The sequence below is a fragment of the Nannospalax galili genome, unplaced genomic scaffold, assembly GCF_000622305.1.
Source record: "Nannospalax galili isolate Female #2095 unplaced genomic scaffold, S.galili_v1.0 scaffold123, whole genome shotgun sequence".
In the NCBI taxonomy this organism is placed as follows: Eukaryota; Metazoa; Chordata; class Mammalia; order Rodentia; family Spalacidae; genus Nannospalax; species Nannospalax galili.
Genome location: NW_008350332.1, coordinates 122,651 through 133,832, shown reverse-complemented (window position 1 = coordinate 133,832; position 11,182 = coordinate 122,651). Strand labels below are relative to the sequence as shown.

The 11,182-nt window shown below is 41.0% G+C and overlaps 1 protein-coding gene across 1 annotated transcript in view; it reads left to right on the top strand.

Annotated features, from left to right (window-relative positions):
* Itgb1 (integrin subunit beta 1) overlaps positions 1-10,917 on the top strand; it is a 52,768-nt gene extending 41,851 nt beyond the window's left edge. Inside the window, exons 14-16 of the mRNA XM_008847586.3 lie at positions 340-572; positions 3,842-4,008; positions 9,736-10,917. Of these exons, the coding sequence (XP_008845808.1) occupies positions 340-572; positions 3,842-4,008; positions 9,736-9,801 (466 nt within the window). The 3' untranslated portion in view covers positions 9,802-10,917. The remainder of the gene's footprint in view (positions 1-339; positions 573-3,841; positions 4,009-9,735) is intronic.
* Positions 10,918-11,182: the final 265 nt, after the last annotated feature.

Genomic DNA, 11,182 nt, shown 5'->3' with positions numbered 1-11,182 from the left:
TCAGGCACTCTGCTCCCCCAGTGGAAGGTACGGGAGCAGCTTCCATAGCCAGGGGCTTCCTGAGTTCCTTGCCACCAGTAGAGTTTGTCCAGGGTGGCCTTCCCTTGCCCCTTCCCCTTCAGCTCCAGCTCTGCCAGCCATAGTGGTGCTGGCTTAGTGACAGTAGTTTGGCTATGGTTGATGGAAACTAGCATTTTCTTGCTGAACATACTGCCTCCTGGTTGCTGTGGTCCTCTTCTGTTGTCATTGGCCATTACTGTAGCACACTAAACTCTATAAGCAAAATTCATCTTAAGTGATAGATTTTTAGTGTAACAATACCAATTTCTGTTTTAACAGAGAATGTGTTCAGTGCAGAGCCTTCAATAAAGGAGAAAAAAAGGACACCTGTGCTCAGGAATGCTCACACTTCAACCTCACCAAGGTCGAAAGCCGGGATAAGTTGCCCCAGCCAGTGCAGGTTGATCCCGTGACCCACTGCAAGGAGAAGGACGTGGATGACTGCTGGTTCTACTTTACCTACTCGGTGAATGGGAACAACGAAGCCATTGTTCATGTTGTGGAGACTCCAGGTAGCTGGCGGGGAATGGCAGGCCTTGTCTCTTGTAGACCTTGTTTCTGTGTTCAGGATTACTGTCAGGTCTCTCCTACTGGAGACAGTCTTGGGCTCTTACTATTGTAGGTTCATGTTGGGAAATTTTTCGTCTGAGCTTAATATAGTATTTGGCTAACTATATACAAAACAAGGAAGAGAGAAATCAGAATGTTCCCAAGTGGAACAGTTCTGCCCTTAGAAGTGATGTGATTGTTGATGGTATTGACATCTGAGCTTGGTTTAGTCTTGGGTGCTGGGAAGAGAATTTGTTGGGAAATGATGAGAAAGTAAGCACTCGCTCTCACAGAGATCCACCTGCCTCTGCCTCCCAAGTGCTAGGACTGAAGGTGTGCACCACCATGCCTCGTGGAAAGTAAGCACTTTTTACCTGGCTTTTCCAGTAGCTTTTTCTGGATTCTCTGTCATTCCCACAGTAGTACACAGATTTTTTTGTGTGGAGCATGGGGTAAAGCATCTAACAAAACAGAAAACTGCCCAATTTTTATTTATTAAAGAAATGGATTTGCATTTATTATTTGTTTTCTGTATGCCTGAATATGTATATATGTCAGAGGACAACTTTATGGAGTTTTTTCTCTTCTTCCTCCATGTGGGTCCTGGGGATCAAAGACAGGTCATTAATCTTGTCAGCAAGTACCATTAGCCACTGAGCCAGCTTGCTGGCCCTACACATCTTTAAGAAACTCCGTACTGTTCTGCATCATCAAGTAGGAGCTCTGAATAGTGTCCTAGCCTGTGTTTCTGTGTCTTTTCACTTTCTTAGCAGTGTATGAACACAAGGATCTTTTATTTTTTTCTTTCCTGGTGCTCAAGTATAGTATGAACCGATCCTTGGGCATTCTGGGTGTGTTCTTTACCATTGAGCCACCCCTATCCCCAGAAGATTGAATTTTCAAGTACAGTTTGACTCATGTTGTCTTTTATGATTTTCCCTTTACTATTGTCTTAAGAACTCTTATAACCAAATAGAATAAAGATTTCTCTCCTATGATTTCTTCCTTAAGCTTTGTTTATATTTAGACCTGTAACTCACTTTGATTTAATCTGAGTTTATGGAGTACATTTCAGTTTTTGTGTATGATTGTCCAGTAGTTTCAGTGTCATCTGTTGAACTGTCCCTTTCCCACTTTAGTTGAAAAATCAGGTGACCATGTGAGACTCCTAGTTTCTCACTGTTCTGTCCCATTAATCTGTGTGCATCTTTTAGCCAGCTACACTCTCTTAGAACTTTATTACTTGCCATTTTTCACTTAATTTATTTTTTAAAAAAATCTTTTAAATTATTTTTATTTTATGTGTATGAGTATATTGCCTACATGCGTAAGTGCACCTGTGTCACACAGTGCTTGCAGAGGACAGAAGAGGGCATTAAATCCCTGGAACTAGAGTTACAGATAGTTCTTTGTTGCCATATGGGTGCTAGGATTCGACCCCAGGTCTTCTGCAAGAACAGTCAGTGCTCCTAATCACTGAGCCACCTCTAGCCCCTTTTCATTTAATTTCTTACCTGACATAAAAAGCACAAAATTAGCCAGGCGTGGTGGTGCACGCCTGTAGTCCCAGCACTTGGGAGGCAGAGGCAGGCAGATCTCTGTGAGTTCAAGGCCAGCCTAGTCTACATAGTGAGTTCCAGGACAGCTGGGGCTACAGGGAGACCCTGTCTCAAAAAGAAAAAAAAAAAAACCACAAAATTATACATACTAAGTAAAACGTGGTATTTTGATAAATGTGTATCCATTGACTTTCAATCAGATTAAATCTTAACTGCTCAAGCATTTTGTTACAATGAGAACTCTCCGTGTGCCTTGTAGGTGTTGTTGCTGTTTTTGTTGTGTTGGTGAACCCAGGGTCTTGTGATAGGTAGGGGCTTACTGATATCTGTAGCAGTCCTGATAAGACCTTGACTCATCCTGTGCCAGTTACAGATTAAGTTGGGGAGAAATGATGTCTTAAAGGTTCTTTCTTCTTGTCTTTTTCCTTTTATTTTGTTTTTGTCGGGGGGGGGGCTCCATGTTACACAGCCTAAGTGTAGAGCTCAGGGGACCTCTTGCTGGAGTCAGTTCTCTCCTTCCACCATGTGAGTCCCAGGAATCAAACTCAGGTGATCAAGCTTGGCAGCAAGCACCTTAATTTAAAGAGCCATCTTGCCCACAGTGCTGTCTTCTAATTCATGAACATGCTGTATCTCAACATTTAGTCTAGTCCTCTTCTTTCTCCTTCTCCCCCTCCTCCCTTTCCTCCTCCCTCTCCTCCCCTTCTTCCTCTTCCTCTTCTTTCTCTCTCTCTCTCTCTCTCTCTCTCTCTCTCTCTCTCTCTCTCTGAATTACTGTTTTGATTTTTGAGACAGTCTTGCCATGTAGCTTTTGGCTGGCCTGGAACTTGCTACATAGGTCAATCAGGCTGGTCTTGAATTTATGACAATCTTCTAGCCTCTGCCAACCTAAGTGCTGGGATCAATCATCTTTGATGTTTTTTATCATTAGTAACTTACAATGAACTCTTTTTTTGGTCTTTTTGAGACAAGATCTGCCTGCCTCTGCCTCCCGAGTGCTGGGATTAAAGGCGTGCACCATTTTTATTTACAAGCTTTTGGCTTGTGTGTGTGTGTGTGTGTGTGTGTGTGAGAAAGAGAGAGAGAGAGAGAGAGAGAGAGATCCCTGCAGCCCCAGCTGTCGTGGAACTCTATGTACCAGGCTGGCCTTCGTCTTACAGAGATCCACCTGCCTCTATCTCCCAAGTGCTGAAATTAAAGGGGTGTGTCACAATGCCAGGCTTGTTTTCGGTTATTTTTGGACATTGTTGGTTTTTTTTTTTTTTAATTTATTATTTTCATTTTATGTGTATGTATGTGTCGCCTGCATGTAGGTAAGTGCACCCATGTCATGCAGTGCCCATGGAGGACAGAAGAGGCTGGAGTTACAGATAGTTATTAGCTGCCATGTGGATGCTGGGATTCGAACACAGGTCTTCTGCAAGAACAGTCAGTGTTCTTAACCTCTGAGCCATCTCTCCAGCCCCTGGATACTGTTACGTTTTTAAATTTTTTCAATCTTTAGGAATAAAGACACCCCCCAAAATAAATGACTTCTTACTAATCATGTCCTGCAGTCTTGCAAACTCACTTTTTCGGATAGTGTGTATCACTTGAGTCTTAAGATCCTGCCCAACTCTTTGTGGTTGTGTTTGAACTTTTCATGCTCAATGATTAGCCTTTTTATTTTCTAGACTGTCCTACTGGTCCAGACATCATTCCAATTGTAGCTGGTGTGGTTGCTGGGATTGTTCTTATTGGCTTGGCCTTGCTGCTGATTTGGAAGCTTTTAATGATAATCCACGACAGGAGGGAATTTGCTAAATTTGAAAAGGAGAAAATGAATGCCAAGTGGGATACGGTAAGTTACAGAACATCGACTAAAAATAGGTTGACTCACAAAGTAAATGTAACTCTCACTAATGGTCTGGCTGACTTTTAAAGTCCTCTTTAAATATTTCATTTCCTTCCAAATTCATTATTCAAAGAACGCATTTGCTGAGAAACAGAAGCCTCCTGCTGTGGTAGAACAGCACAAGGACATGTGTTCTTGTTGTGTGGCCGCTGTGTTTAGTCCTTCATAGCTCTCTTTCTGAATCTGCTCCTGCCCTTTTGTCTAATGTAAAACAGGATCTTAAATGGCAGCTCCAGTGTTTCTGGCTATCTCCTCCAGACTGTATCCATCCACTGTGATTCTCTTCATTTGGCATTCTGGGAAACACACAACTCTAAGGGCAGAAATAAGTCAGTGGTTGCTGGGGCTGGAGTGAGGGAAGGGATGACCAGTACAGGGGACCTTGGAATGAGCTCTGTGGTAGGTGTGTTTGTGATTTAGAAATATCGGAACTGAACTTATGATGTATTTTACTATGTTCAGATTGTATCTCTGTAAACCTTTCTTTATAGAAAAGCTATATGAACATAGGGTAAACATAGACTTTGACTAGCTTCTGCTGGTTTAGTGTTTTCAGGACGGAGTTGAGTGACTGGTTAAACACTGGCCCTCCTATATTTATCTTTTGACACAAGAAAGCAGTTGACAGTCTTCAGTATTCTTAAATTGTAAATAAATTTTAGTCATTTGCCTTTTACTAGTTTGGTTGGATTTTTAAAAAATTAGGAATCTCAGAAGTATAGTATTAGAATTTTGTTTTATAATGCTTCTTATACACTATGCATGTTGATTTTCTTTCTGATGAAATCACTAGAAACTGTTTCTTTTACTTTAGCAAGAAAATCCGATTTACAAGAGTCCTATTAATAATTTCAAGAACCCAAACTATGGACGTAAAGCTGGTCTCTGAATTGCCGTTCGTATTTCGTTTCACTTTATGTCTTTGCATGTGAGCTTTCTTTTTTCACTGCACCATGTGTATCTCTCACTACTGCTGTTTTTAGTCTGGCTTTATTTATATGGCTCTCTTGTGGCTTCTCTTGTGTGTTAACCTTGTGCTTAGAAACACTACAGAAAATGATAAAGGATAGACGCAGCAGCTGTGTGGGGGGAGAAGCGAGCACTTTGCAGCCAGGTAGACCTAGTCAGAGCGCCTCACCTTAGTGGGTAGAACAGTCGGCACTGCATCACCTCTCTGAGACCCTAGTTTTCATGTCCTCAGCAGGAAGGGTGTTAACTGTCACATAGGGTGGCTGTGTGTAGCATGTGAACCACAGTCTACTGAATCCTGTACGGGAGGTGATGTTATGTAATGAATTACCTCCAGGGTGGAGTAGTGAAATTATGAAGCCGAAATAGTAGAAACTAAGTAAATGGCCATAGTATAAATGCTTGTGTTGTTCACAATTACTATTTCAAGTTATTCATATAGAAAGATTTTGAGACTTTTTAGTTCTTGATTATAGGTTGAAATTTCACTTAACCAGAAGATGTATGCATTTCTTATTGTTAATGGTTCTTTCAAGTCTGAAATAGAAAAAAATTTTAATGTGACAGGGACTTTTTATTGTTTATTTTGCTTGAGCAGGGTCTCGCTATGTAGCCCTGGCTACCCTGGAACTTGCTTTGTAGACCAGGCAAACCTCGAGCTCACAGAGATCCACCTGCTTCTGCTTCTTGAGTGCTGGGATTAAAGGCGTGTGCCACCATGCTCAGCTATAGCAAGAACTTTGAATAAAATATTACTAGAGTTTAAAATAAAACCTCAGTTGAAAATTTTCAGTTGGGGCAAAGCTTGTTTATCCTACTTACCAAGCCTGGGTAACTTTGGTACCTATCAGTAGTAGACAGAATTATCCCTTAAATAGGTTCAAATTGCTCATATCTGAATTTTCTATCGTATATTAATGTGTTTGTAAGCTAAATCAAGCATGTAAACATTTTTAAGGCTATTATTCTTGGCACCAAATTCTTTCCCCAGTGGATTGGCTAGAGCCTGGGAGGATTCAGCTCTTAGCTCCTTCACTTTGCCAAATTCTGTAGAGAAGCTGTTGATGGTAATTGCTAATACCACATGATCCTCCTATGCTTCAAGCATGGTTCTCAGTACTTTATATTGTTAGTCATTTGACTAATAGGAACTGTCTTTATACTTATATCACTTGAGAAGACTGAGGTAGAGAAGCCATGCTCACACAGCCAGTTAGTGGGAGAAGTGAGAGTCAAGCCTAGGCAGTTGGACTCCAGGGCCCAGGGTCCTGTCCTCTCCTCTGTACTGGGTAGCAGATTAGCAGTCCCACTCTTTGGGAGACCTACCAGCTTAGGAAGAATGGAACACTGTACACAGAGTTGTCCATTTTGACAGTGTGTTGTGACTTGAGGTAATACTGCTGTGTGGGCATAATCATAATGGGAGCATCACTTTGTAAAGAATTCTGTGGCCACGATCACTCTGTTGGGAATGAATTTACAAAGGACTTGAGGAACAAAGGGATGGAGGATGTAACTTAGTGGTACAGTCCTTGCCTGGTATGGTGTAAATGGACTGACTGAAAGCCCCAACTGTGGGAATGTTGAGTACTTTTAAGGGACACAGGAAGTACCAATAATACTAGAAGTCATGGCTTACCAGATCTTTTTTACTGCTAAGATTTTATTTAAGGTTTTAGTTTGTTGGTAGAAAAATCTTGTTGGGTTTGTCTAGGGACAGCTGATACATTTTTATGTGCTTCAAACTTGATGTGTTCTTTCACCTGATGCTTTACAGAAAGCAGTTTTTATAGGAAAACAAAATACTGGGATTTGTTTATTGGTTTTGGTTTTTTGGTCTTTTTGAGACAGGATCTCCCTGTAGCCCCAGCTGGCCTGGAACTCACAGAGATCCACCTGTCTCTGCCTCCCGGGTACTGGAATTACAGGCATGTGCCACCACGCCTGGCATTTACTGGGATTTTTTTTTTTTAATTTAAGTTTTCTTTGTAGGTTGGAAGCAGTCAGATACTAACAATTTCATATAGTTATTTCTCATAACAGAAACTCCCACTACTTTACTGAGGTGAAATATTTATCTTTCCTATACATTTAATGGCACTTTGGAACAAATAATAATTATTATTTGTACTTAATATTTATATTCTTGATTTAATTTTTAGCTGCAGTGTTCCATCATCAGCCAAAATAAGCATTTCATACAATTCAATAAGCAAATGTTTGTTAAAAATTTGTGTTTTAGTGAAAGCTAGGAAAATTTGTGACTATAGGTTATCATAAGAAATGTTTTCTCAATAAAAATTATAGAATTGGGGGCTGGAAAGATGGCTCAGAGGTTAAGAGCACTGGTTGTTTCTTACAGAAGACCCAGGTTCAGGTCCCAGCACTCACATGGCAGTTAACAACCGTCCATAAAAACTCCCAAGTTCCAGGGTATCTGACACCCTCTCTGTCCTCTTTGGGCATTGCATGACATGGGTGTACTTACATACATGCAGGCAAACACTCATACACACACATACATATATATATATTATATATATGCACATATATAAAACATATATATAAATAAATAAATAAATAAATAAAATAGAAGAGCATAAATAAATCAGAACCATTTATAGCTTGTAAAACACATGTGTGATATGAGACCAAGGCTTCCTGCAAATTAGTTACACCATTAGCAGATACTGTAATTATTTGAGCATATAAGACAGCTATGTTGAAACATTGAAAAAAATTAACAGGCTATGGCAAAGTCTGTCCTCTCCTGTTACACAAATTTAAATGTGGACTCCAAATTTCCCAGTCTGCATTGCACAATTCACATATTGTAATACAGAAGCAGTTCTGTGGCCACCACTGTAGGGTGGTTGAGAGTAGGCAAAGAGGATAGACTTCGTCCTGCTCTGCAGATGCGAACCATTTCTGGCTTCCTGCAGGTGGGGCTGCACCTAGAGTGGTGAGACTAATCTGAATTACTTTAGTTTACCTCCATTTAAATTGATGTTCAGTACACCTAGTGAGTAATTTTACCTCTAACCTTGCATGTTAAACTTTTGTCTGATTGGACTTTGAAATAATAAAAGTAAATGTTTGTGTCTGTGGCAAAGCAAACTTCTCCAAGGTAAGTTTTTCTATAGACTCCCTGGTAATATTGAGCTTTTCTTATATTTTGCTTTCAGTTTTGTTGGTCCCTTATAATTCTTAAGTACTATTAGATTTGTTCAGTGCATTAAAGACAAAGCCCAGCGTATTTGAAAGCATGGACAATCCTAGTATCCTAGATAGGAGATGGAAACTGACTTTCTAAGAGGCAGCGCTGGGGCCTGGATTCCCAACTGTAAAGTCTGTGTAATAATATATTAGCTCCAGTTGGCCAGGGAGTTGAAAATTCAAGATTCTGAACAATTTTGTTGACATTATAGGATATTTGCTTGAGTAATCCTGAATTAGTTACTTTTCCTGCAGCTGTGATTAAATACTCTGATAGAAGCACTCCAGAGAGAAAGGGTTTAACTCTGGCTTAGCTTGAAGTTATAGTCTGTTATGGTGAAGTCATCCCAGCAGGATCTCGGGGAACTGGTCACACTGCATCTGAGTTAGGACGCAGAGAGCAGTGAGTGCTGGTACTTAGCTCAATTTCTCATTTTTATATTGTTGCTCAGGGAATGGTGCCGCCCACAGTGGGCGGTCTTCCTATCTCAATTCACCCAGTCAAGGTAATCCCCCGTAGACATGCTCAGAGGCCTACCTCCCAGGTGATTCTAGATCTCATCAAGTTGACAGTTGAGATTAGCCATCAGGGATCCAGGTGTGTAGTCCTATTCTAATTTTGCACACCTGCTGATGCCCTTCAAGCTGGTGGCCTGGCCCTGGGGGATAGGCCAGCACTGCCTTTGCTTCTTGTCTCTGTTTCGTACACCTTGACTTTGTATATATTCCTATTTGCTCTTCAATCATTTATTTGTTAACAGTTTCACTATGGAAGTGTCCTCCTGGAGCTTCTCAGGCTAAATCCCTTTTTTTTTCTAGTTTCTGTTCCTATGTTACATATAGAATTCTGTTTGGGACGGTCAGTGCCTCATTTCATGTCTTCATCCATCATACTGTAACCTTGTCACGTACAGAGTTGTGATTGCATTATAGTAACTGTATGTTACTTTTCTGCTTTTAAAGCACCATGTATATTTTGGGATCTTGAAAGATGTTTGTGGCTTGGAGTCTTTTGCTGCACTCACAGCACTCCTTACTAAAGGGTGGAGCTGCGATAAAATAGCACCTTTAGGCTTCTAAGCACCTTCCGTGGGTGACAGCAGCATACCTGGAACTCCAAATCAGTCACTTCTAAAGAACAGCCTAGGAGCACAGCTCCTTCAATGGGGACCATGCCAGCCATCTCTTTTCTTTATCAAACACCCCTATGCACTGGGGCCTGTGAGTCAGGTGGTCAGTGCTTCCTTGAGCCAAGCCTTCAGAAATGCCTCATGAGGGTGGCAGTGCAGGCCCTGCTGTGGAGGCCCTTCCTGAGGCAGCCCTCCAGGGAGGATGGCCTGCAGTCTGAGCAAAGCTTGTTTTCCTCTCTGTCTTCCTCACACTGTGAGATCTGGACATTGGAAGGGACTTATTGAAACAGTCACAGCTTTTAATCTTGTTTTTAACCACTGTGATTTTAGACAGTAACTGGTAATTTTTCTTTTTTAGGGTGAAAATCCTATTTACAAGAGTGCCGTGACAACTGTGGTCAATCCGAAGTATGAGGGAAAATGAGTCCTGTGGGCAGCTCTCTCAACACCGAGCTCACTGCACTGCAGCATTGTCTTAGTCACAGTAGGGTAGCTTCCGGGCTCTGTGGCCACGGGTTTGTTCACCTGCAGGGTTTGAAAATGTACAATATGTATAATTTTTTATTTTTTATTATTTTGAAGATAATGTTCTAATCCATGCCAGGGACTGACAGAAGACTTGAGACAGGATTTTTATCCTTGTCAGCTGAGGTCACAGTGTGCCTTTTTGACCTTTCCTTCTGGACCATCGGAATCTAACTCTTATGCATCACATCCAGCGACAATGCCAGGGCGATCTCCGGGCGAGGGCTGAAGCAGTGGCTTGAGGAGAATGCATTACGACCGATTCTTAGCTCTTATGCAGAGAGTACAGTCCTGCTGGCTGGGCAAGGGTTGTTTAAACCTGTGATCTTGCTATCTGCCCACTGGGTATGACTGATGACATATCTGAAAGACAGGCATGTTGACAGTTTCCAATTAAAATAATTTTGACACAGTTGGTTTACAAAGGCCGTGAGAAAATTCATTGAGTTAGGAAGGAAAAATTTAGCTTTAAACCTGTGTGCCATCGTGAGAGTTACTTCACTTTGGTAACTTCTCTGCCTTCTCTTCATAGATCCAGGCTTGGATAAAGACTCCCGATTTAGCACTATTCACACAAAGGCCATAATTTTCATAGCCTTTGCTAAATGCGGACCTTTTGAGTTGAGTTTGTTTTACTTTATTTTTGTTTACTTCCTGGTGCTCTTTATTGCCTCCTCTAATCCTTTAATGTGTGTTTGCAATTTGTGGGTAAGACTTTTTATCAATACTTTTTCTTTAACATTTTGGTTGTACATTTGCCTTTTTCACAAACACTCAAAGTCGTCATGAGCTGTCCTGTGGCTGTGTGCCTACAGCTCCTGAGTAGTGCTCCCTCAGCAGTGCCTGGGCAGTGCTCCCCCAGCAGCACCTCAACCACTGTGCATCGTCTCCGTGCGCCTGTGCTCGCTCTGTCTCACTAGTCACAATCTTGTTTTAAGTGCCTTTTAATTTTGACAGTTCACTTTTTACAACGCTATTTACTGAAGTTATTTATTAAAATAAAAGGCCTAAAATACTTGTGTGTTCTTGTTTCTATATTTATGATATTTTGTTAGTTTGGGCTCATGCAACTTTTATGTGGTAAAGAAATTGAAAAATAAGTTTATTCTACTTAAGCTGAAATGATTCTTTTGGGCAAGTGGAGGGGTTAAAAACACAGACCTCCGTTCATGTTCCACTGAGTTGGGAGCTGTTTCATTCTTATATTAAGCAGAATTAACTCTTATTAAGCCATCTTAGACTATGTTAGATGCTGGAGCTTATATAATTTGAGATAGAGA